Source organism: Esox lucius, chromosome 2 (assembly GCF_011004845.1).
Source record: "Esox lucius isolate fEsoLuc1 chromosome 2, fEsoLuc1.pri, whole genome shotgun sequence".
Taxonomy (NCBI): Eukaryota; Metazoa; Chordata; class Actinopteri; order Esociformes; family Esocidae; genus Esox; species Esox lucius.
The window spans coordinates 22,641,848-22,669,760 of record NC_047570.1 but is presented as its reverse complement, the minus strand read 5'-3'; the positions used below and the strand labels follow the sequence as shown (position 1 = coordinate 22,669,760).

Here is a 27,913-nt window from a genome sequence, read left to right as displayed (position 1 = left end):
CTATGTTCCCCCCTTGAATCCTTAGGGATTCCACTTCCACAATGTTGTCACTTGATGCAAGATCCTCCGGTGCTTTACCTCCAGTGACCACCCCAGGCCACAATACTACGGCCAGCACCATCCATATATAAACACATACCTTAGCTCACTTATGCTTACACACCCAGATTACTTACAACCCTGTTTCCCAAAATGTTGGGACGCTGAGTAAAATGTAAAAAAAACCAGAATGCAGTGATGTGGAAATCCATTTAAACTCTATATTCAATAAAATTGTATAAAGACAACATATCAAATGTTGAAATTGAGAAATGCTATTGTTTCTTGATTCTTTTTATTTATCTGATGCCAGCAACACGTTTCAAAAAGGTTGGGACAGGGGGAAAGTTGTGTATTGCTAAAAAAACTACCTGGAGGAATATCTTATAAATATTAATAGAATTAGCAACAGGTCAGTAACATGATTGAGTATAAAATGAGCATCCAGAAGAAAAGATGAGGTGATCACCACTCTGTGAAAGACTGTGCAGGCAAATAGTGCAACAATTTAAGAATAACGTTCTCAACGTAAAATTAAGAAGAAATTATGCTAATTGAGCCTTCCGGCTCAGCTCTCTTTTCGTCACAACGGTTCGGTAAAGCCAATGCAATACTGCCCCCGCTGCTCCGATTCTCCGACCAATCTCCCATTCCACTTTACCCTCACTCTCGAACAAGACCCGAGATACTTGAACTCCTTTCACTTGGGGTAACGCCTCATTCCCTACCTGAAGGAGGCACTCCATCGGTTTCCTGTTGAGAACCATGGCCTCAGATTTAGAGGTGCTAATCCTCATCCCAACCGCTTCGCACTCGGCTGCGAACCGGTCCAGTGAGTGCTGAAGGTCACAGACCGATGATGCCATCAGGACCACATCATCTGCAAAAAGCAGCGATGAGATCCCCAGACCACCCAACCCCCACCTGGAACGAGTCCGACATACTACCGAGAACCCGAACACAGCTCTCACTTTGGACATACAGGGATTGGATAGCCCTCAGAAGGGACCTCCTCACCCCATACTCCTGCAGCATACTCCCGATGCAGATTCAGACCAGGACGGAATCTGCATTGTTCCTCTTCAATCTGAGGCTCGACTATCTGTCGAACCCTCCTTTCCAGTACCTTTTGAGTAGACGTTCCCAGGGAGGCTGAGAAGTGTGATACCCCTGTAATTGGCACACACCCTCTGGTCCCCCTTTTTGAACAGGGGAACCACCACCCCGGTCTGCCACTCCTTTGTCACTGTCCCTGACTCCCACGCAATGTTGAAGAGGCGTGTCATCCAAGACATCCCCTCCACACCCAAAGCTTTCAACATTTCTGGACGGATTTCGTCAATCCCCGGAGCTTTGCCACTGTGGAGTTGTTTGACTACCTCAGTGACTTCTGCCATGGAGATTGACGATGCTTTCCCATCAGCCTCCAGCTCTGCCTCCACTATAGAGGGCGTGTTAGTGGGATTTAGGAGTTCCTCAAAGTGTTCCTTCCATTGCCCAATTACCTCCTCAGTTGAGGTCAACAGTGTCCCATCCTTACTGTACACAGCTTGGCTAGTTCCACGTTTTCCCCCCCTGAGGTGGCGGACGGTTTTCCCCCCCTGAGGTGGCGGACCCGCTGTTTTGCCTCTTTCACAGCAGAGGTCGCAGCCCTTCGGTTCCGTCGGTACACTGCAACTGCCTCTGGAGTCCTCCTTCTTCAGTCGGACGGCTTCCTTGACCACCGGTGTCCACCAGTGTGTTCGAGGGTTACCGCCCCTTGATGCACCTAAGACCTTTAGACCACAGCTCCCCGCCGCAACTTCGGCAATGGAGGCTTTAAACATCGACCATTCAGGTTCAATGCCCCCAACCTCCACAGGGATGCCAGAAAAGCTCAGCCGGAGGTGTGAGTTGAAGATCTTTCGGACAGGGGCCTCCTCCAGAAGTTCCCAGTTCACCCACACTACCCATTTGGGCTTTCCCGGTCTGTCCAGAGTCTTCCCCCACCCCCTGACCCAACTCACCACCAGATGGTGATCGGTTGACAACTCCGCCCCTCTCTTTACCTGAGTGTCCAAAACATGTGGCCTTAGATCCGATGACACGATCACAAAATAAATCATCAACCTTTGGCCTAGGGTGCTCTGGTACCACGTACACTTATGAGCATCCTTATGTTTGAACATGTTGTTCTTTATAGATAATCCATGATTAGCACAGAACTCTAACAACAAATGACCACTCGAGTTCAGATCAGGGAGGCCAATTCTCCCTATCACGACTCTCCAGGTGTCTCCATCATTGCTCACGTGTGTGTTAAAGTCCCCCAGCAGAATTATGGAGTCCCCTACTGGAGCCCCATACAGGACTCCATTCAGGGTCTCCAAGAAGGCCAAATACTCTGAACTGCTGTTCGGGGCATATGCACAAAAAACTGTCAGAGATCCCCCCCCCACAATCCGTAGGTGTGGTGAGGCAACCCTCTCATCCACTGGGGTAAACTCCAACATAGCTGCACTCAGCTGGGGGCTTGTGAGTATCCCAACCCCCGCCCAGCGCCTCACACCCTGGGCAACCCCAGAGAAGAATAAAGTCCATCCCCTATCCAAGAGTACGGTTCCAGAACCGAGACTGTGCGTGAATGTAAGCCCCACCAGATCTAACTGATAGCGCTCCACCTCCCCCACAAGTTTCAGCTCCTTCCCCCACAGAGAGGTCTGGCTCCAGACGGGGGCCCCGGGCTTCCTCCGGGCTGGGTAATTCCTCCTCTTCCTCATTTGTGCATAGGTTTTTTTTTAACCATTCTTAGTCTGGCTCCTCCCCTGAGACCACTTTGCCATGGGAAACCCTACCAGGAGCACTAAGGCCCAGACAACACAGCCCTCAGGTTCAAAGGATCACACAAACATCTCCACCACGATAAGGTGATAGCTCCCGGAGAGGTTCTCAGTTTCAACATTTGATATATTGTCTTTGTACTATTTTCAATTAAATATAGGGATAATCATTGCACATCATTGCATCCTGTTTTTATTAGCATTTTACACAGCGTCCCAACTTTTTTGGAAACGGGGTTGGACATACACACCCATATCCTGATATACATACACACACGCTTATACACACTGATATGCACACACACACACTTATAATTTCTCTGTCTTGCTGTGATGCATTACCAAATACTTTCCAATCGTTACATCTTTTCAGACATAGCCTTAAAGATGAATTTGTAACCCAAGAAAAAAAAAAATTTTCAACTGATTGGCCATCATTTTTTTTTATCATCAATCTGTATTGTCTGTATACTCATCTCAGTAGAGATACCATTGTTCCGACAATCAATTCTGAACTTGATTCCTGAAGTCTGCCGCAACTGACAGTCCCAGACCAGATGGCCCACTGATTCTGTTTCATTTTTACATCTGCACAGTGCTGTTTAACTAATATATTGAGCATTTCTATTGTTGCAAGATTTGTATATAGTAGGTTTAACTGGAAGGACTTGATTGAAGCATCAAATGTTGTTTTGTATATAATTCTATACACCTGATGCCATGGAAGCGGGACAAGAATTTTGTTCCCAACTATCCTGAATTCCACGTGGTGTAGCAGTCAAACCTTTGCCCTTTAATTGAAAATATGTCATGGTTTATACTGGTACATTTTAGCCATGTTGATCTCAACTCATATTTGTTGTATAAATATGCCCATTTTGCTTTGTCTGGTTTATTATTCCAAATAAACTCAAATGTTTTTTCACATGACTACATTTAAGCTAAGTACTACACTAAAGAAAAGAGGACAGTTGGTCATATGCTTATCCTGTCGAATCTAGCAACAAGATTATCCCATGAATTTGTTTGTTTTTGAGAGCATGGAATCTCACGTTGTCATAACCTTATATTGTTGAGCTCAGAGTAAAACCAGGATGTACAGGAAACCAGCTGTGATTTGTTGAATCAACTTAGCTGATATTAAAATAAAACAAATTCCTTAGCATGAACCATATCATTTTTAAGGAACATTGTATATGAAAATGATTGCATCACAATACCAGTCTGCCATCATTAGTGTACCCATTTGGTTTCCCAGTCAAATTGCCATTGTTAGAGGTACCAAGCCTGTTCCATTCATTATATTAACTAAACAGCCTTTTCATGTCTGTTGCTATGGGTACAGACACAGGTTGTGTAAGACAATGGGTAGGCTAAACATTGTGACATAAGCCAGTAATTTTTCTACACGTCAGAAGAACGTAGATTGAATGAAATCTAAGACTGCTTTCTCTGCTATTCAAATTGGAAATCAAAACAGGAATAAGATCTATTAATCCGTGTATCATTCGTTCTTTTCATATTCAATTGAGATTCCAAAACGGAAAATGAAAAAATGGTTCGTTATTTCGTTATTCGTTTACGAATCTGATACCAAAAAATGAATAACGGGTCATTTTTCGTACTTTCGATTTAATGCTCAGATCAAAAATAGGAAATGAAATAACGGGCCACGGACCGATTTAGATTTTGATATTTAATTTGTCCGATTTGTGTGAACCGGAAGTTATTGTCTCGTTAGCTTGATTCATTTCTTCAGTTTAGAGTTTAACCAAACGTTAGCCTTCAAAACCATCATGGAGAGTTTCATCTTGTTCAGAGGAAGTAAACGGGTGACTGTCAAAGAGCATAACACAGTCTGTTTTCCTAGCTACTTAACAACACCACTGCATTTCAGTTACTGTTTTCAGACATATCTTTGGGTGACATTTATGAGGTACAACAAGGCATCTTGGAAAGGTGTATAGTCATTATTTACCACATGATTAAAAAGAAGAGAGATGTCAGGGTAGTTTTCTGCAAAGTCTTGTTCTGCATGACATCTATCCTCCTCAGATGAAAATGGGTCAGTTCCAAAAACTGACACCCAAATTAGCGAGGATCCAAACTCTTGCTCATACATGTTTGCCACAACAGAGGCATTGGGCAGCAGCTCTTCAGAGATTTTAGCTGGACAGCCACCTGCTGCAAGTTCATTGGGTATCCCACGTCCTAAAACAAGGAAACAAATAACTAACAAAGCAATGCCATTTATGCTGTATGTGGTTGGCGTGTGAAAAAATAACTGCTTCAAAGGGTTGTACATATTCAGTTTAGCATACCTGGGATCCTGTGTGCATTCCACGATTGCACCACTCTGCCTAGTCCAATTTGGCTTAATTGACATGTCAGGTTTGAAATGCAGAATTTAGTCATATTGTCCTCCATGTTGAGGACTTCTTGGTCCAGCAGGTGTACCAGGGCCTGTTTCAATGGGTAGTTAACGCGATTGTTCACCTCGGGCCAAATCCTTTCCAATCGAAGATTCTGTTGAACACAAAACACGATTTCAGATGGAATGAAAATGTAATAGATTAGTTTGGGAAATTAATTCCAATTTTAAATGCTTTCACTCCTTATTTGTTAGAATAAAAAAAGCATTTGATTATATTAGTTGTACTGTTAGTCCGTATTACAAAAACCTCACCCTTGTTGATGTTGTTTGAAGGTATGGTGGCCTGCTAGGGTTGTGTCTATGTCTTGACAGCATCTCTTGCATGTACAAGCACATGTAAAACTCCCTGCCATGGTCGACCCTGAGTTGGCATAATTGATGTTTTCCAGGCCTCGTCTAACTGTTTTCCAAATTGCGGGAAACGTCCATAGACAGTATATAAAAAAAACTTGGAAACTTCCAAGTGCAACACACGAAGAAGACCGTAACTTCCGGTTCACACAAATCGAACAAATTAAATATCAAAATCAAAATCGGTCTGTGGCCCGTTTCCTAATTTCCTATTTTTGATCTTAGCATTAAATCGAAAGTACGAGAAATGACTCGTTATTCGTTTTTTGGTATCAGATTCGTAAACGAATAACGAAATAAGGAACCATTTTTTCATTTTCCGATTTTGAAATCTCAATTGAATATGAAAAGAACGAATGATACACGGATTTCTATTAATCAGAAAATATAGCTTTGTTGTAGTTTAAAACACAACCCTTTTTAACACACAAAACAAATGTTTGAAGACCCACACTAACAGGCTTCATAAATAACTAAATGAATACTATATATCATACACTGATAAGCCAAAACATTATGACCACCTGCCTAATATGCTGTTGGTCCTCTGCGTGCTGCCAAAACAGCGCCGTCTGCCGGGACATGGACTCCACTAGACCTCTGAAGGTTTGCTGTGGTATCTGGCACCAAGACGTAAGCAGCAGATCCTTCAAGTCATGTAAGTTGGGAGGTGGAGCCGCCGTGGATCGGACTAGTTGATCCAGCACATCCCACCGATACTCAGTTGGATTGAGATTTGGGGAATTTGGAGGCCAGGGCAACACCTTGAACTCTTCATCATGTTCCTCAAACCATTCTCGAACAATGTGTGCAGTGTGGCAGGGCGCATTATCCTGCTGAAAGAGGCCACTATTCTGAGGGAATTTCATTGCCATAAAGAAGTGTATCTGGTATGCAAACATTTTTAGTTGGGGGAACATGTCAAATCGCCATCCACATGAATGCCTGTACCCAGGGATTCCCAGCAGAACATTGGCTTGTTGTTTTCCCACAGTGCGTCCTGGTACCATCACTTCCCCAAGTACACGGCCATCCACGTGATGTAGAAGTAAACAGGACTCATCGGACCAGACATCCTTCTTCTACTGTTCCAAGGTCCAGTTCTGGCACTCACATGCCCATTGTAGTTGCTTGACGGTTGACAGGGGTCATTATGGGCATTCTGACTGGTCTGCGGCTACGCAGCCCCATAAACAGTAGGGTGCATTGCATTGTGTGTTGTGACACAATCTTCCTATAACATTCATCTGGCCATAACATTTGTCCCTTAAAGTCACTCAGGTCTTTACTCCTGCCCATTTCTCCTGCATCCAACACGTTGACTACGAGAACTGATTGGTCACTTGCCATGTAATCTACCCAGACCTTGACGTGTCCTTTTTAAGACATGATCAACATTACCCGTTTCACTGTGAGTGGTCATAATGTGTTGGGTTATCACTGTATGTACACAATATATTGTTTCAGTATTTTCTATGCTTTATGGGTTGGGAAAAATGGAGAAAGACAGAGAAGGGAGGTTTTGGGAAAAGACCGGTGTGCTTGACTTAACCCTAACCCTAACCATGCTGCAGCAATACAGAGTCAGTGGCTTTCACCGCTGGACCACCTAGCTACTTATTCCTAACGTTTATAAACAACTGACATTTTTGGACATACTATACTGTACATATTTATTTGTTTTTGTTGTCCTTTGTTTTTCTCCCCTTCTACTTTTATAATATCTAAGTAGCGATATATAAGTAGCGATTATGGACTTATCCCATTGTAACAACTCCTATACATGATTGCCACAAGTATTCACCCCTTTAGTTAAAATTGCACAGGCACGCACATCTAGACACAGCAGTTTTCTTGCCAATTAATCTTTTATGCTCAAGCTCCATCAAGTTGGCTTGGTACCTTTGGTGAACAGCAAATTTGAACTTTCAACATATTCTTAATAGGATTGAGGTTTGAGCTTTTGACTGGGCCTCTCAAGGAAATTCACAAAGTTGTTCCAAAGTTACTCAAGCATTATCTTGTCTGTGTGCTTTATGTTGTTGTCGTGCTAGAAGATGAATTTGAGTCTGATGTCCATGTCCGCTCTGGATCTAGTGTTCTTCAAGGACCTCTGTATTTTGCTCTCGTTTTCTTTTATTCTTCTTTCAATCCTGACCAGTCTCCCAGTCCCTGCCACTGAGACATCCCCATAGCATGACTCTGCCACCTCCATGCTTCACTTTAGAGATCATGTCATCAGGATGATGTGCTGTGTTAGGCTTCCACCAAACATATTGCTAAGTATTGAGGCCCAAAACATTTTTTGGGGTGTTATCAGTCCGTAGAATCTTCATCCACTAGGTCTCAGAGTCTCCCGCTTGCCTGGGAAACTAGTTATGTTTTTTAACAATGGCTCTCTTTTTGCCACTCTCCTATAAAGCCCAATTTAGTAAAAAAAAAAAAAAAAAACCTGGGCTATTGTTCCAGTAGGCACTGTCTCTCCCAGCTCATCCATGGAAGACTGTAACTCCTTTAGAGTTGCCTCCCTTCTTGTCCGGATCCTCTGTTTCTGAAGACGATCAGTTTTAGATAGATTCATAGCTGTGCCATATTCTCTCCATTCCTTGATAGTGGACTTTACTGTCCTCCGGGGGATATTCAGTAGCCCCCCACCGTCGCCTGATCCTGCGAGCTTACATTTAAAAGCTACACAGATATCAGTCTGGTTGGGCTGAGTAAGCTTAAGTTTGTAGGCGGCTACCGTTTAACCAGGATAATCAGCGCACATTCATGAATTATGGGTTTGGTCTAGGTGATGAGTACTAACCCAAATAAATGTTTCTGGAATGTTCAGCAATGTTTTGCCTAATGCTATTAATCATTAATTAACATTCCTTTCATTTGATGTTTACCTTTTTTCAAATATTCTTTGTGTACTCTGTAAGGTGTCTTTGATGTGCAAATGCTCTTTTTATGCTGATCTGAGAGGCCTAACAGTGCAGTATGGGTTGAACATGTCATTAATGTAATCAGGTGCTAGACCATGTATTGCCTTAAAAGTGATAAGTAGAATTAAAAAATCAACTCTGAAATTCACCGGTAACCAATGTAGAGCTGCCAACACTGGGGTTATATGAGACCTTGATTTAGTCTATGTATGAAGTCCGGCAGCTGAATTCTGTACAACTTGAAGTTTACCTAGGGACTTATTTTTGAGGCATGTAAACAAAGCATTATAGTAGTCTAGGCAAGATTAAATGAAAGCATAATTTTCTCAGTGTCCTCAAAAGTTAAAACCGAACTTGCCAATGTTTCTAAGTTGGTAAAAGCATTACTGCACCAGGTTTTGTGTTATATTCAAATTGTAAGAATGGATCAAAGAAAACTCCCAGATTTCTGGCTGCACGCACAATATTTCTTGCTAGCGATCCTCGAGCCAACCAAACTTCATCCGAAATAGATTGGGGGCCGATAATTAAAACTTTGGTTTTATCAGTGTTTAACCAAAGAAAATTATTGGACATCCAGTTTGTAATGTCTTCAAGGCAATTATGCAGAACACACAACTTTCTCAAATAATTTGGCTAAACCGACAAATACAACTGTGTATCATCTGCACAACAATGAAAAGAAATGTCATGCTGCCTAATTATACTACCTAATGGAAGCATATACAGAGAAAACAGGATTGGCCCCAGGATGGAACCCTGCAGAACACCACATGACAGGCACAGAGGAATACATATAATTGTTAATGGACACTACAAATGTTCTATTTGACAGATACAACTTGAACCAATATAGTGCAATCCCTGATATTCCAACCCAATTCTAAGTTTGTCAATTAATATATTGTGGTCTATGGTGTTGAAAGCTGCACTAAGATCCAGTAACAACAAGATTTAACATTTTCCAGAGTCAATATTCAACAAGGCATTTGTAACCTTAACAAGAACAGTTTCAGTACTGTGTTTCTGACGAGCCTGACCAGAATTTCTCAAAAATTTAATTGTCTTCCACCACCTGTAAAAGGTGTTTTGCAACAACTTTCTGTCAAATTTTGGATAAGAAGGGCAGCTTGGAAATGTGCCTGTAGTTCTTAAAAAAAACTAATCTTGACACCTCTGTTTTTAATAAGGGGCTGAACACATGCTGACTTAAAATAGACATGGACAAAACCTGTGCAGAGAGAAATTATGGGCCTACTGTTCCAATAATTTATTTAAGCAGTCTGGCTGGTATGATGTCTAGAGGGCAAAAGGAGGGTTTTAAATGAGGTGTGATATCTAAAAGGTCTGCTAAAACAATTAGAGTAAAAGATAAGTTCAGACAGGGGTAAGGAACTTCAATACGGGGCAGAGTATGAAAAGGTTAAGACATTTTCTGAGTCTGCAGCAGTTGAGGCCATGGCCCTCACTGGTGCTGGATCTTCAACACAGTCAGTACATGTAATATACATGTAGTTTAGTCCTTTTCCATTTTTGTTCTGCTTTTCTACATGTCTTCTTAATGTTTCATATGTTCTCATCTAACCAAGGGTATAGTTTTGTTTCAGGCCTTAACCTAGATCTAAGCAATTTCATCAAGAGTGCTTTGACATAGTATGTTGAATCTATTTAGTGATACACCAGTACTAATTGTGGCATACAGGTTTTCACTATGACTAGGAAAAATAGCTGAACATTTTGAAGCTGTCTGTGAATTAATGATGCAAGAGCAAATATTATGATTTTCTCTTTTAGGGGAACACATTAAGCAGGACATTAAAAACAATACTTTAATGCCCAGGACTTTTTTACATCATATGCCTGATAGATACTTTAGAAGAACCATATGGTAGATTTGCTTTTAATGTTCCTTTGTCTTTATCCTGTGGATTTTTTTGGATTTGTACTAACCAACAATGGAACCTACTAGACACAAGTGTACTTAGCCTGAAATCAAGTGAAACACCTTACATTACTGTCACGGTTGAGGGAGGCAGCATACAAAGCGCAGAGTGAGTGTATCATCCTTTTAATGTAACCACACTATTGTAAACTACAAAAGGATAGGCACAATCAAGAACTGAGGCAATCAAGGAAAAAACTGGTTGCACCACAGCTAATTCAGATGTGTCATAGTAATGGGGGTGAATAATTATGCAATTTTCTGTTTTTAGATTTCTAATTATTGAAAAAATAAACTTAACAAAAATGTAAGATTTAATTTTTCACTTAATGTTGTGGACTTTTTTTGTAAAGATTAAATAATACACATCAATACCTAATCCCAATGTACAACACTGTTTCCAAAATAGTTGTTATGCTGCGTAAAATGCAAATAAAAACAGAATGCAATGATGTGCAAATAATGTATCTCTGTTTTTAATTGAAAATAGTACAAAGACAACATATCAAATGTTGAAACTAAGACATTCTATTGTTTTAGGAAAAATGGCCATTTTGAATTTGATGCCAGCAACACATTTGAAAAAAGTTGGGGCAGGGGCATGTTTACCACTGTGTTGCATCACCTCTTCTTTTAACAGCACTCTGTAAGCGTTTGGGAACTAAGGAGACACATTTCTGTAGTTTTGAAAGGGAGGGATGTTTTCCCATTGATTGATCAATTGATGATCATACAACATAATTTAATGCTTGTGCAGCAAAATGGTTTATGAATAATATAATTGGGTACTGAAGTGCTGTTTCTTACGGAACCCTACTGCTTGCATCCAAGCAATTATCCAGTGAACATGGTGCCTATAGAAATGTAAGGAGTATGCAGCAGTCAGCATATCCATACACTGGATACTATAGGATGTAGCTTATCAACATCATTGATGAACCACCAACAGATCACTATTTCTCAGTTTGCACAGTTTGTCTGATGAAGAGTTAAAGCAGGTCTTGCAGCTTTAGCAGGTGATGAACTTAAAATCCAGTTACATTTTAATATGACAATTTCAGTGATTTTGATTAACGTAATTATAATGGCCCTTTTGGCTCAGGTAGAAACTTCCTGAGTAGCATGTCTCTCTGCCTGTTAAGCCTGCCCTGAGGTCCTTCCGCAGTACACAAGCAACAACTCTATAAAACAAAAATCTGCAATAAAAGCACAGCCGGACCTTTTCTTCTAGTCCTCTAGATGAACATGTTCAGCGGGAAAATAAATCACCATTTAATGAGCCAACTGAGCAACCTAAGTCTGTTAATCTTGGCTGCTTTATTAAGACGGAGATTAGTACAGGCTCACATTCCCATCATAAGTGGATGGAGTGTCTCCATAGTCGCCTGTCTTCTGTGTTTGTAAATACTAGGCTATTCTTGAGCCTACTTCTATCTGAGGGTGCACCATAATTAAAATCTATACCCCACTCTGTCATTTCTTTAATTCCAGCTTTGAAAGTTTTTTTTTTTGCTTTCTAAGTTGATGGGATAACAATGGATGAGATTCAAGGTTTCTTTTATACAGATCTACAGTCCAACTAGCATGAATGATTCAGAAATATTTCTGGGGTTTCTGTGGCAACCGCAAGCTTTTGTCTTCTGTTTTCAGACATCAGGGCCCATTCTTGTTGGAATGGTGACCTCATGAGTACTGCATTTCCATTTATTTGTACGGGAAGAGAGGTGCTGGATTAACAAAGCAGAGTAATGCAGTGTCTAGAGCACAGCTCTGTTTTTGGCACTTTAATACTCTGTAATGTAAACATATTTGCATTGCTACAAGTCTGTGCACACTGGAAAAAATCCTAATGACTTCAATATGTTGGATGTTGATTTATTGTCTGTCTGTCCGTCAGGTGAGTGGGCTGTCCAAGGGTGACAATGACTGCCAACAAAAGTTCCAAGTCTGCACCCCGAGCAGGAGGGGCTAATGTGCCCCGGGATATCCCTGACAGGTCAGTGACATCATCGGCCTGTATGCCAGGAGGAGGGGGAGGGAGCAGATGGAGCGAGTGCAGGGGTTGGCGGTCAAAACTCACTATGATGTCAGTTATAACCAGTGCAGATCCTTTATTGCCTCAATCAGGATTTTTTCTTAAGGAAATAACGTTTTTTTTTTGTAAGTCTGTAGGATCCCATGATGTGTGTTGGGTAATACACAGCATACAGTTGGGGAAATTGCTGACTAACCCACAGGTGTTAGTATTGCTGTATTATTAATTAGGATGTACAGCATTATTCTGTCTAGTGTTACAGGGAAGCTGAAATAGAGCATGGAATAGGGCCCTGTTTAACTATAAACTCTTTCTGGTCTGAGCTATGGTTTGTTTGAGTAACCATGTTGAATGATGACATCTTCCTTGTGGAACAGTGACACAAACAGGGCTCATATTTAAAGTGCCAGTGGTAAACTGTCTTTCTATTCAACATGACTCTGTCCACAAAAATGGCCTTAAAATTAAGATTTTAAATGTACAGGAACTTGCATCAACTTGCATGGAATGCTTACTCTAGACTTACAGGGGGTCACAGCTGCAAAGCTTCACTATCTAGTACTTTGTCATGTGCATTCTGTCAATAGGTTGGTTTACCAAATGCTACATGCTCAGCCATAACAAAGCAAAGGTAGTGGGTGTGGTGTTTTAATTTGAAATCTCATGTGTTACATTTACTCTACATTATTTAGCTGACACATATCCAGAGCAAGTTAGTTATATTTTAATATTGGCCTCTTGTGGGACTTTTACCTACTTTTACCTAGTGCTGCAATTGCTGTGGTCTATCAGTTGAGCTACACAGAATTTGAGCCTAACCTAGAGAGTTGTTAATATTGACCAAGTGTTAAAACGCCATCACCTGTGAGATTCAATTGTAACATTGACAGACTTTGTGCTAAGTAATTGTTTTTTGGTGACCTCTGTAGCATTATTACAAAATGTTATTAATTCCATCCGATCCTACAGAATAAGGTTATTACACAATTTAATAAATCCTAGCCTAGCCTATAGAATAACATTATTACAAAAATTTTTCTCATAGATGCGTGACAGGCACAAATGTTTTTTATGAAGTCCGGACCCATTAGATTGATTAATGATCCCATTCCAAACAGATGAAAACTAATTTGCACAGAAAATAATAACCCTCCATAGCTCTGTTACCATCAACACATTTTCTAATGTTTCTATTATTTTGTACTTAGAGAGCAGAAATTCTCATAGTGAAACAATGATTTTAGACATGAAACTTTCATTTATGCCTAAAGAGAGCTGCATTGAATGTTTGCCCTAAACTCTTGCAAGTTATTTTTTGCACAAAAGGAAAGCATCAAGTGCAGAGCTCTCCAGTATGGATAGCTGCATTAGGGTTGGGGTCAATGGGGGTGTTCTGGTGGTCAGGACTTTGCCAGTATAAACAAGCCAGGCTCTGGGGCTGGACAGCTTCAGCTGGGGCGGCCACACATGTACCAAGCTCGTTGCCAGCATCGGCCTGAGCCAGGGCACATAAACCACTGGCCACTTCCTGTTCTGTTAATATATTAGGCCAGTACAGAAGGCTTCCAATAACCTAGATAAATAGATAGATGTTCTAAAAGAAATGAAAGTGAAGCCATTAACAACCCTGCCATTTCATTTTGAAATTCTCCCTCAAGACAAGCTCTTTTTTCCTCCCATAAATCTGTTTCATTTGATTTACTTAACATTTTATAGATTTACATCGCGCTTTCCAGTGACTTCATCTATTTGCTCACTGATTATTATTTCTATTAAAAGAATGGCCGATCAAAGCCCTCCAGCACTCCCCAGATCCTGTGAGAAATTGTCTTATCAGCATTCTTTCCTGTCATATTTTTTCTTCGAATTCCTGTCTAGGATAGAGAAACTTGGGAGATTTAATACTCTATAGTCATTTTAAGAACCCTATAGTCATGTGCAAAAGGGGTATATTTTAATGTTCCCTGTTGGTGTTATTGTATGGCTGATTGAATTTAAATTAGGTTGTTATGGTCTGATGGGTGGATAGGAGGTATTTGAATTGATCTATTACACAGAGTGTGTTGGTTTTTGACATACTTCACCAATGATATTATAGTGAGTTATACAACGGGGCTGTTTTAACTCAGCATGTTATGGCTGTTTGTATGTAAAACAAGAACCAGATTGAACGTATTGTTTGGAGCATTTCTTTAGATATGTACTGTTCGGTTTCATTCAAAGGCTGTTAGGAAGAATGTTTTAACAGCACACGCTTATTACCGAAAATAGCTCTAATTAATTATCATGGCAAATCTGAACATCTGTAGATTATTTACAGAACTGATCAACGGGCTAAAACCTTGAACATTTCGGTCAATAAAAGACTTCCCTTGTATTCCAAATGTTATCCTTATTTGGTCTTTATCCATTTGATTTTCTTTGACTCCATACTACATGTGTTTCCATTTTAGACACTGGATAATTGGATTTTTAAAACTTCGTTTGGACTTTTACCACAGTCAATTGGAAAGTGACCTTGCAAGCACTGTTCAATAATGAGGTGATGAACGAGTGGTTTGGATCCAGGACACTGGTCATTATGTCTACCTCCTAAGTGGCATCCTATTCCCTAAGCAGGGCACTACTTTTGACCAGAGCATAAGGCTGTTGTGGAAATATCCCAGTGTGTATGGGATACCGTGGGAATAGAATGCCATTAGTACTGGGTTTAATTACAGGAGCCTTGAGTTCAACCCCCAGGTCCAAACCTGGCACGTGGAACCAGTTTCACCCCAAACCACGTCATTCTGAGAAACCAAGCAGATTCAATCCGTGAAAGAAGTTTGATAATCCCTCAGACCTAGTATGTTAGGGCTCTGGTTCACTAAGGGTGTGTTTTATTATTATTGCATATCTTTACCTACAGTAACTTGCTACTTCTTTCACTCCCTTGTGCAGTAATATAATGTCTAAACCTTTCCTACTTTACAAACAAACCGTAAGGGCCTAATTATATGATTTACACCATTTGAGCCCATAATGCTTGTTTAGCATTTAAAATATACAATTTTGATAGTTAGAGGTGGCAGGTCATTTGGACATAACAGTTTGTCAGGAGGAGTTAGGTTACTTGCGTAATGAATCAAATCAGGCCTGAAGACTAAGATTGTATAGATTAATCTGGAAGTTACCCAGATGCGTGCCAGGGATAGTGGTGTGTTACTGCTCTAATTTCTGGAGCACAGTGCTTACAGGCAAATAGATACCTATCAAACCCATACACTGGCTTCCTTTCATTAGATTGATTTTAGGGATGAGTAGTGGCCTGGAGGTGTTGGGGCTGTGGTGTAGGATAACACTAATCCTACCATGGCTCAGCATACAAATCGCATTTATTAGCTAGCAACACTTATACACACAGAGAAATGTACTTAATCTCATGGTGCGGGAAGCAGTAGACAAGTTTTTGGGGCAATATACACGAAATCTATGTAAAGCTGAAACACATTAACGTAGAATGGGTGGAGTCTGAAATCCTGGGCTGGGCCTACAGGTGTCCAGGTGCTGTGAAGCCTTTCTCTCCAGTCCCCACCCTCACAGGAAAGACAAAGCCCAGAGGTGTGAAGAGATCTGTCCCAACCTGCACCCCTGGATCACAGTGCTTGCCTCCTCCTCCCTCCTCCCAGCTCAGTTCACACTTGTTATTCTTACCATCGCTAGCTGTGACATCAGATCCCCACCACTGCTTTAGGTTTCGCAAGCCTGTCAGCGGCCAAGTCCAGACAAAGTTCCCAAAGACTTGTGAGAGGGGTAGAAATGGAAGAGTCAGAGATGAGTGAGAATGAGATTCCGATAGGTGTCTCTCTCTGTGAAAAGCCCCGAATGAGGTCAGCGTCAGATTGTTTTATTTACCTTACTCAGCAGTAAGCGGGAGTAACAATTGTGTAGTGTTAACGTCGGTGTGAGGTGAACAATGGGCCAGGGTGTGTTTAGCCAGGGACTGGCCAGGCGGCGTTGACTCTGTGGGGCTGTTAGCTGTTTGCATTAGGAAACCCAGACTCCTCTCCCAGGACTAGTACAGTTCGCTGCTGCTTAAGGTAAGAGCCACAATCTAATCTGTCTTGCTGTGGTGATAGATTCCCATGGCTTTTCGTGTGGGGTGTAGATACATTCAACCAAAACTATTTTAATTTTGTGGAAATTTCCACACATAGACTTGCCTGTTGATCTGTATTTACTTTGGCATTGAATCAGAATCCCATGCTGCCAAAGTTATGTCACAATACTGTGTATAATGTCCATTGGTTATTTTAGACGAGTCGTCAAAACTTTTCATGTTGCCTATAATCTTAAAAATATATTAAGGTTTTTTCTTTCTTCTCCGAAGAGATTATTTCTTTCTCTCTTGCTCTGTAAGCTTGAGCTACTATGATTAATCATCTACTGGCAAGCTGAACACACCTAAGGCAACTACTGGTATTTAACACATACTTTTTCTCAATGTGTTGTCAGCGAGGTTGAAAGATAGTCACTCTCGGTGCCAGACTTTCAAGCGGTTTAATGAGCTGAATGATTTTTTCTCTGCTATCTGTAAAACAATAAAGCAATATTGTCAGGAATGGTACCTAGGCATTTCTGACTGGCACCTCCATTCCCTCCTATCTCCTTCCAGGTGCCAGTCTGTTTCTCCGCCTCCCACTCTCTCTGCCACACAGGGGCGGTGCCACGCTCCGCTCAGCGACAGTGAGGACAACGGACAGCACGTCAGGTACGTGAAAACCGACGGACGATTCCTGGGCCGAGCCGGCTGGAGCAGCAGGACCGCTAGCCTCTGCAGTGGAGCCTCTCTCTCCTCCGAGTTCCTCTCCCAGAGCCGTCTTACCAAGTCCAAGAGCATTGGCTGTCTGGACAACAAGCTCTCCATCTACAAGCCCTCGGGTGGCACTCAGGTGGGTCAGGAGGAGCACAAGGAGAACCAGAAACAGGAGACTGTTCCTGGGGATGGACTGAGTGCTGGGCCCCTAAGCTGGAGCACCCTCTCCCTGGCACCTTCGTCCAACCACAGCCACAAGCGCACCCTCTCTCTCAGCCGCCCGGTGTCCGGGACGTCCTCTGTCGCCATTCGCAAGAAGATCTCAGAATGGGAGTGCAGGAGGGTGGCTCTACCTAGGATGAGCCTGTGTCTAGAAAAGAGGCCTGTAGGGGAGCGTGTGGGCAGCAGCGAGGGCTGTCCCAGCCTCCTCTCCTCACCCTGTAGTGAGAAGACCTTTGACTTCAAGAGCATCCGGAGGATGAGTACGGCCTTCTCTGAATGCTCCTACCCAGAGACTGAGGAAGAGGAGGCAGTCTCGGACAGGGAGGGTCTTGGCCGCTTTCAGAAGAGGCCAGGAAAGACAGACTCCTCTGCGTTATTCTTGCGTTCCCTGTCTGCCAGGAAGGAAACGTCTGCTGTCCTTAATCGGATACAAAAGATTGAACAGGTGCTGAAGGAGAGCCCCAGCCAGCCCCCACGGTATCTTAGCAACTGCTATGCACCAGACAAAATGAGACAGAAGTCTTTCACAGTCGGGGGGATTGAGGGCTTGGACAGTGCATGTACCAGTAAACGCAGCAGCATCTGTTCTGTGGCCACGGAACCAGACACACTGGCAGCGTCTGACAAGCTCTCCAGACTCAGACATAGGTTCAGTGTGAGCTCAACCCGGTCAGAGACCGAAAGCCCAGAACCCCCTGGTCCACAGACATCAGGGGGCACTCCGGTCAACCCTCTGCCCAAACCCAAACGCACCTTTGAGTATGACGCCAACCGCAACCGCAAGGGCACGTCGCCGAGCAACGGACTACCTCCTGGCAGTGCCTCTGAAGAGTCACCTCCACCTCTTCCCTCCACCCCAGCACCAAACCTGATGAGAAGCCTGATGAAGGACGGGAGCTCCTCCAAGAGTCTCCAGGACAGGTAAGAAGACAGATGTTGCATCCTGACTGAATTGGGTTTGTCGGTTTAGCATTCTCAGGTACAACTAAGCCACTAAGCATCTGTTTTGTTGGTGTTCTTGTGCAGTCAATGATTGTGTTGCGTGTCTGGTTGAGACTGTGGTCTGATAGTAGAACAACTTTGTCTACTGCCTAGTGATGCTGATAACTGAATGGTTTTGGGTCTGTCTGTGGCACCGTATCTGTCTGTTCTACTGGGTCTGTCTGTTCCACTGGGTCTGTCTGTTCTACTGGGTCTGTCTGTTCCACTGGGTCTGTCTGTTCCACTGGGTCTGTCTGTTCCACTGGGTCTGTCTGTTCCACTGGGTCTGTCTGTTCCACTGGGTCTCTCTGTTCCATCAGTTCTCTCTGTTTAGTTTGATAATAATTAGAGATCAGCACTGATTCTAATGTTCATTTTTGCAAGGCCTCAATGTTTCCTTTATTAGAAAGATCCAGTACTATTTTTGGCATAAATTGAAGAGAATAACATTCTTTTAAAATATTGCTTTTAGCTGTTGTTATTTTTGCTTGTAATGTTTGATTTGTCTTCAATGTTGCCATTGAAATTTAATATTTTCAGTTGTTTTTCTAACCTTATTTTTTAAGAATATCAGGTTTTAATACCAACAACTCCTAAGCAAATGTCTACTACTTTGGTAGCTGTAAGAAACAATTAGCATGTATTGTTGTAAGTGTTCTGTATAACAAAACACTCTAAAAATGTTGGCACCCTTATGTATCTCTTAGCTGTTCTGGTTTAATGTCATCATTTGTCCTATCCCTGACAACATATTTTAATCTTGTCATGCCGTATTCATCTTGTCATGCCTATTATTTAGCATTATATATTCAGCCTGTGGACATTGGACATCACAAGGTTCACAGTACGCATCCTCTTCCTTCCAGGTTATTTTGCTATAGAGCTGTGTCGCACAGGCAGCTATTAGCCTGTTATGGGTTTCTGGAACACTTGAAATTGTTTATTGCTGTAGTTCTTTGTCCCTCCTTTAAAATGCCTTCAGAGCACAACTATTTTAGGGCCGATGCGGGAAGGGCCTTGTCAGATCCTCTTGATGAGGAGATGTTTTAATGTTCCTGTACTGAAGTCAGTGTTTAACATTCCTGTGGCAGAGGCAGTTTGAAGAGCAATGAGCCGTCAATGAAGCAGGGCGGCAGGATAGTAGGTGTGATCCCACTGAGCTAATGGAGAGAAACTGCCCCTGTGTTAAGCGATCAGAGCACACGAACGCACGCACGCACGCTGTGTGCAGTTTATAGCACCAACGTACACAGTGCACAGAACTCCTGAAAATGTTTACACATGTTTGGATTGGTGGTAAATAAACAGGAAATGACTTTGTGATTGGAGCACATGTTTCTGTCAACATAGTTAGACTAGTGCTGCTCTGAAATAGTGGTCAAGCGCCTCTCTCTCTCCCTGTCTCTCTCCCTCTCTCTCCCTGTCTCTCTCCCTGTCTCTCTCCCTGTCTCTCTCCCTGTCTCTCTAATCGGCAGCTTCATAGAAAGAAAGCTGTTGAGGGATGAGGCCTATTTGGGTCTCTTTGTAACATTCTAAGTGTCTTTCATCCTCTCAGGTGGTCCTTGTTGATTGTAATCGTCCAGTAGAGCATGCCAGGGTGGAACAAGCCAGACCCTCTATCCTGCAGCTCCTCTGTTTCTAACCCTAACCCTAACACCATGAATGGTTAAAGACCTTTTTCCTTTCCCTTATTCCTCGGTTCCACCTAAATGTACTCCCTCCCTCTTCACCCCTCTGTCCTCTCTCCCTTCACTGTCCTCCCTCCTTCTCTCCCATCACTGTCCTCCCTCTCTCCTGTCACTGTCCTCTCTCCCATCACTGTCGTACCTCTCTCCCCTCACTGTCCTCCCACTTTCTCATCTCACTGTCTTCACTCCCTTCCTTCACTGTCCTCCCTCCCTCTCTCCCCTCACGGTCCTCCCTCTCTCCCCTCACTGTCCTCCCTCCCTCTCTCCCCTCACGGTCCTCCCTCTCTCCCCTCACTGTCCTCCCTCTTCCCCCTTCACTGTCCTCCCTCTCCCTCCCCTCACTGTCCTCCCTCCATCTCTCCCCTCACTGTCCTCCCTCTTCCCCCTTCATTGTCCTCCCTCCCTCTCTCCCCTCACTGTCCTCCCTCCATCTCTCCCCTCAATGTCCTCCCTCCATCTCTCCCCTCACTGTCCTCCCTCCATCTCTCCCCTCACTGTCCTCCCTCTCCCTCCCCTCACTGTTCTCCCTCCATCTCTCCCCTCACTGTTCTCCCTCCATCTCTCCCCTCACTGTCCTCCCTCTTCCCCCTTCACTGTCCTCCCTCCCTCTCTCCCCTCACGGTCCTCCCTCCATCTCTCCCCTCACTGTCCTCCCTCTCCCTCCCCTCACTGTCCTCTCTCCATCTCTCCCCTCACTGCTCTCCTTCCTCTTACTGTCCTCCCCCATCTCTTTCCTCACTGTTCTCCCTCTTCCCCCCCCAGTGTCCACCCTCCCGCTCTCCCCTCATTGTCCTCCCTCTCTCCCTATTACTGTCCTCCCTCTCTTCCCCTCACGTCCCCACTCTCCCCTCTCATTTTCCTCCCTCTGTCCCCTCCCTGTCCTCCCTCCCTCTCTCCCCTCACGGTCCTCCCTCCATCTCTCCCCTTCATTGTTGTCCCTCTCTCCTGCCCACTGTGAACAGTTATTTTCTGGATTTCTCTTCTCTCTAGGGAGTCGTGTGAGTTGCAGGATGCTGTCAGCCTGGCGTCCCCGTCCCCGTCCTCGCCCTCAGAGAATGGCACTATTTCCACGGAGACCCGCAGCAGCAGCCGGCCTAGCTCCAAAAGCACTTTAGAGGAGAACGCCTATGAGGACATAGTGGGTAAGGAGAGTGCTGTGGAGACCTAACCTGGGCTGTTCATTGGTGCACTGAAATTCAATGAATAACCAGAACAGAATCTGAGTGGATGCGGTACACCTGCAGTTTACACAAACCAAATAAGTGGCTCATGATGCAAGCAGTCTTTCCAAAATCCTTTTACACCACTGACATGTTTAGAGGGCTTAATGGACATCCACCATTTAAACATAGTCTCTGCTTGGACTTCCCACTTCATTGGCCGATTACGCAGTTGGCCATGTGAACTCCAACCATATCACTGGTCCTTGTCCATTCTGTCAGCCAGTTTGTTTCACATGGTGATGGCGTGGTTGGTGCTGCCCATTCAGGAACAGAGTCTTTAATTGAACGGACACAAAGATTAGACATCTCTTTCCATCTCTGTTTTACACACTTTAGTAGATTTCTACAGAGGTCTGACACCCTTATATTCTTACACTCTTAAAGTAGACTTGTCTGATGATTCTAACTGAAATCTTCTGCAACACTAGTGTTTACTGTATATTTCAATCCGAGACTCCTTCCACTGTAGTCATTAGGGTGACTCCTTCCACTGTAGTGATTTGGGGGACTTCAAAAATGGGTGTTGGACAAAACAAAGCAATCAGCAGTTGGATTATCTTAAACCATAGTTTGAAAGCCATTTACGCATTTTCTAAATTGTGCTTTACCTTCTGTTTACATCTGACACAGTTTATCCGTTTCTGGAAAGAGTCGGATAGTTTTGGGTCCATTGACAGGCGCCAGATCCAGACTGCTTCTGGAGGCATGGCATAGTGATTGGTTTAAGGAAGGAGTTTGGGTTGCCTGGCAACAAGTAGACTTTTGTTGGGACATGAAGGTGTGTGCTGCTTTCACCATCAACCCCTTACTGTTATGTTATGGAAACAAGTATTTTTCCATATAAGAAGAAATCTGTGTCTCCAGACAATGATTATGTGGAAGCAAGCAACAACAGATGGGTAATAGAATGCAAGCTGGCCTTCCCCTGGTGAAAAATAATTTTACAGTCATGGTTTAAATTTATATCTCATTTCTATGGGAACAATCCCAGTTAGATGACTGAAACATTCTCAGGGTTTAGTATCAAATTCCAGCTTTATGTTTATTCAGCCCTGTATGGTTGTGTCAAGAAAATATTATCATTACTCACTCTTCATTAGCAGGCCATTTCTTGAGACCAAGAATGGCTTGCCGGTTCCTCAAATGGAAGATTACTCCTCGTTTGTAAAACTATAAACTCAGTCCCAGCGCTAAAGCTAATTTCACACAAATCAAGTGATTGATTTCATAAAATTGGGGAATATCTGTTCCCCAACAAGCTTTTTGAATTCCTGATTAGTTTCAGTAAAATGAATAATTACATTACCATGGTATAAGCAGAACCAACTCTAATTTATTTGTGTTGACAAAGTACTTGGATAAAGTTCATTTTTAAGAGCCAAATTCCTTTTCCAGCAGGAAAAGTCTTGAAGACTGTGGCCAGTGAAAAGGCTGGTTGTCTTGAGGTGCTTCATGTGGTGGCCATGTCTGTTGTGTCTCAGCCAGTTCCTCTTGGCCCCTCCACTATAAATCTCCTGTTGATGAAGCTTGGATTTGAGACCCAGTAAAAGACAGCTTTGACCAAGTAGACAGGAGTGTTGGGGGCTGACTTGGTTTTAGTTGGGAATGTGAGATTGTCTTTCAGTCTATCTGTCACCATTTAGAATTTCCATAAAACAATCAAATCCAAGCACATACTGTAGGTGAAATGGTGATGATAGTGGCAATATTTGTCAATTGGCCTACACTTCTTCACTACTGAGGATGACCAGTGGTTCCAGCCAGAGCATGAATCTGTGGCTGCAGGGAGACCCGGCTGACCTTCATGTGTAATGCAACAAAGAGTCCATTGTTTGGCGCCTGAACACGTTGAGTGTTGGTTCTGCAATGCGGTGAAATGCATTTTTGCTGAATGCTGATTAGTTCCAGAGAAATCCATTGGCTCTGTATGCTGTGGGCTATCCTCCCCGTGGTCCTGCTGCTCCACTCTGGAACAGGCCTTGCTGGCTCTGATCACAGCATGGAACGGTGCTTTCCACCACTGCTAAAAACTGTATTACAGGTCAGACGGTCCTATAAGAGAGGCATCGGTTACAGTTGGAGATAAGCCATGGTTTTGCCGGCCATATTTCGGAGTGGTGCAGCCCACTTTGGACACTTTTGGTCACACGCAGTCCTTCTGAAAGCATCAAACAACATGGAGAGATGAGCGCCGTCTAGACAGTAGGCTGAGATTGAGTACATTAAATACATGTTACTTTCACTCCGAAATCAGTGCCTCTTATGTCTAAGTGGCAATAACTGTCCCCAGGCTAATCTGGTTATAACGGGCCTTTTTTCTGGGGAAATGTTTCGCAGCTTTCCTAGTGGTTAATGAAGATCACGTTGGTCAGGGTTCCAATAGACCTTCTGTGTATTTGAGCAGAACTTTCTGGGAATGAGATTAAAATGGCAACTCTCATAGAAACTTTTAGAAGACCAGTTATCTGCCCCCTGTGTCACGTCAAATCCCTGATTTCGTCACGGTGTTAAGGTATAAACGGTTGTTATGAGAAGATGTTTGTCATTTCATTTGCAAATCACCATACGGATTAGGTGTCCCGTCTGGGAAAGCAGTTCCTGTACACAACATTGACTCAGTAGTACTAAAAGGGATCATGTGTGCGTCATCAACCCCTGGCTGTAGCCTCAGTCTCACAGTGTTATGTCAGTGGTTGTGGTGAGGTCAGTCTCCCTGCTCCCACAACCCATGGGAATCTGCCTACTCGAAGGAGGCCTGCTTTTGTCTGTTTTACTGCACGTTTCAAATACATTTACGAAATGCACACGAACACAGCCGAAACACATTTCCCTGTTGTGAGTGAATTTCCATTGTAGGTTGTTGCATTCCCAAGTCGGCATCACTAGGCCACTGTGGTTCCCAGCCTCCCCTGTCTTGGTGTTGACAGATGTGCGCTGTTCACTGTGCTGTGTGGTGTGTCTCAATGTTCACAACCAGCTGTAACCCATTCTGACCTAATGAAAGTCCCGGTTATCACCTGTCTGAGGCTTTCCACTGTAGCAGCTGTTGGACACTGTAGACCTTCTGTCCATATGGGGCTGTCCGATGATCATGACATTGTGTAGATAGTGTGTCCGTCCTCCCCGTCTCTCTCACTCTAGAAAGAGTGGACTGTGTAGACCGAGGCAGAGTCACAGCAGGGGTGTCGGAAAGGCCAGGATGAGGTGCGCCCATTCTGTGTGTGTGTTAATGTGTTATTTGGATGTGTGTAACCACAGCAGTTGATTAGTTCACTCCAGTGCATCAGCAGCCAGTGATTCATGTCACCATCCCAGCAGGCTGTCATTACTCAGCTCCGAGGGGTCAGTCAGTCCAGCCTGGTTATTGTTTTGCTCGGCTTTAATCATGCACAGGGAACGGGGAAGAACCCAGAATGTCATTGCTGTTTGACCTGGCAGAATGCTCTCTCAGATCTCGTTAATGTGATGAAAGTTGGGGGCTCGAGTAACTGGTGGTGGTTTGGATGGAGATGGTCAAACCTCGTTGAACCACTCTAAAACTGTCACTTCCTGTTTAAATAAAGCTTATTCCAGCGTAATTAATGCGGCAGCCAATCAGAAAACCATTAATTAGTTACCAGGAAAATAATGACATTTTCCTGGTAACTAGTGTCATATAAAACAGTTTGTCGTTAATATGATGTTAAAGTGGTTTTATATCATGGATTGGTTAATAATCTTCCTTTCCCACAGATTAACATTGGCCTTAACGGTGTTCCTTGAGGTCATGTAATTAAAATTTGTATTGTGACAGAGAGACAGTCATGTTGAACTGTAGATTCAGGGTAGTTTATTTTGACAGGGCGTACTCATACTTGTCTTTCACTGGAAGTATTTTCCCTCATACCTTTTGACACCATCTGGCACTGGTTTAATTTTTAGTGCAGTTCTTTTATTTTCTCATAACCTTTTTTCAGATGCAGTGAAAATCCTCTTTTCAGAGCACCAAAACAAATTAAACTGTGTTTCTCACATGCTTACTAAATAACAGCTGTAGACTAACAGCAAAATGCTTACCTATGTGTCATATTCTAACAATGCATAGTTAAAAATGAAAGTGATATCTGCTATAAACACTGTGTAATACATGAGATACAAGATGTAACACAAAGATGTACATAATGATTAACCAATAACAATGAGTGACAGTAGCTTGCCTAATGGCTACATACAGGGAGGATAATAGCTGCATACAGGGAGGCTAATGGCTACATACAGGAAGCCTAATAGCTACATACAGGGAGGCTAATGGCTACATACAGGGAGTCTAATGGCTGCATACAGGGAGTCTAATGGCTGCATACAGGGAGGTTAATGGCTGCATACAGGGAGGTTAATGGCTGCATACAGGGAGGTTAATGGCTGCATACAGGGAGGTTAATGGCTGCATACAGGGAGGTTAATGGCTGCATACAGGGAGGTTAATAGCTGCATACAGGGAGGCTAATGGCTGCATACAGGGAGGCTAATGGCTGCATACAGGGAGGCTAATGGCTGCATACAGGGAGGCTAATGGCTACATACAGGGAGCCTAATAGCTACATACAGGGAGGCTAAAGGCTACATACAGAGAGCCTAATGGCTGCATACAGGGAGGCTAATGGCTACATTCAGGGAGGCTAACGGCTGCATGCAGAGAGTTGACATGCTGGGGTATGAAGAAGTTAATTGTATATGTACATATAAGTCTGGGTCATGTGACTAGTCTAGATATCAGGATGACTAATGAACAGTAGCATCTGCCTTTGCCATGATTGTAAAAATGTGTGTTTGCGTGTATATGCCTGTGAGGTGCCAGTGCACATATGTACGTGTCATGTGTGAATCAGAGTGTGCATGTGTGTCCAGTTATAGGAACTTATAGTCTAGATAGCAACTGAATAATTATTCAAAGTTTCATGTCTTGCTTTAAGTTTTTTGGTTTCGGGGTAGAAGCTGTACAGGTTCCTGCCGGTTCTAGACACCCTGTTACAGCTGGGATAGAGAACAAAAAGTCTGAGATTTGGCTGGTGGAAATCATTGTTTTCTGGTCCCTAGTTGTCCCTTGTTATACTAACAAGCTTAATCTACGGTCTCACTGGTGTCTGTATTCTAGAGGCAGTGACCACTATACCTCCCTGGGCCACAAAACTCTGAAATGTTGAGTGAACACTACATCCCTACAGTCAGTTTCATTGAAAGGATAACAATAAAGCTCTGTGATACCTGAGGAGTACGCCCCTCCCCCCAAGCAGACAGTCTGCATGCTCTGACTGTGAGTCACCAGCGGCCTAGTGTCCGGGAGTCCCAGCAGAGAGCAGTTGTTCAGGGGCCAGCGAGGCCGTCGGGGCCCTGGGCCAACAGTAACTGTTTTTAGAGACTGTACATTTGGGTATTGTAGCAGCCAGCTGACCGTGACCTCTAACCAGGCCTGTGCATGACTCATCTACTCTGAACAACACCAGAAGGAGCCTCTCTCATGCCCCCCGTCTTCCTTCATAGACCCTGGCTTGCCTGTCTAGTTATCATCCTTCTCACTGAACCTCAACTGATTCTTTTGAACAGCTGCTGGTGTTATGTTAGACTTTTAATCAATATTCTTAATGTAACCACGCAGAGAAGGAGAACCCCTATGAGGATGTGGACCTGAAGAGGAGGAGTTTGGGTCGGAAGAACCACCTATTACCGGAGTGCAACCGCACCTGGAGCTCTCAGAAGCTCAACTCACCTCCACAGGTAACACAGCTGGACTGGATATAAGCACTGATTCATTTTTCTGTGGTGAATTGATTCCTCCAGACTGGAGTTTGAGATCTGAAATCTGAACAGGATCTTCCAATAAGCTTGTCCTTCATGTAAATTCATGTGTATGATCTTGGACCAAACCACAAACCATCGCCTCCCAAATGGTGCCCTATTCCCAGTGCAGTGCACTCATCTGGATTCTTATGAGCCCTGGTCAGAAGTAGTGGATTGTAAACAGAACCGGGTGAGCTGCAGTGATGTCCTCTTTCTCCTCCTCCTCAGCTACCCTCCAAACCCAGTAGCCAGTCCCTGCGCCTCACTCTTCCCTCGGACAGGAAGAGTCACCGAGCCTCCCGTCTGTCCAAGCGACACAGCCATGATGACATGCTGCTGCTGCCCCAGATGGGAGGCTCTCCCTCCTCCTGTGGCCTGCTGGACGACAGCCTGAGCAGTGCCAGCGACACCCTGGCCTCTCACAGACACAGGAGAATCCCCAAGGTACCCAAAACCACGTTCTGCAGAGTAAATTTTTTGCTTTTCTCCACATTTCCCCTCCCCTGCTCCCATCCCAAACAATCTCCTATTTCTGGGAGGACCTTTTGTTCTCCTGCAGCTCTGTAGCACTCATAAATACTCACTTTGGGAAATGGAGACATTCTGGAACATGCAGTGCACGACAGGAGATAATTGT

The 27,913-nt window shown here is 43.5% G+C and overlaps 1 protein-coding gene across 2 annotated transcripts in view; it reads left to right on the top strand.

Annotated features, from left to right (window-relative positions):
- The window catches only part of dennd2b (DENN domain containing 2B), a 73,234-nt gene that overhangs the window by 21,043 nt on the left and 24,278 nt on the right, over positions 1-27,913 (top strand). For both annotated transcript variants that reach the window (XM_034296844.1, XM_034296841.1), the window contains exons 2-6: positions 12,413-12,511; positions 17,205-18,488; positions 21,227-21,378; positions 27,095-27,213; positions 27,505-27,720. In XM_034296844.1, the coding sequence (XP_034152735.1) occupies positions 12,438-12,511; positions 17,205-18,488; positions 21,227-21,378; positions 27,095-27,213; positions 27,505-27,720 (1,845 nt within the window). In that variant the 5' untranslated portion in view covers positions 12,413-12,437. The remainder of the gene's footprint in view (positions 1-12,412; positions 12,512-17,204; positions 18,489-21,226; positions 21,379-27,094; positions 27,214-27,504; positions 27,721-27,913) is intronic.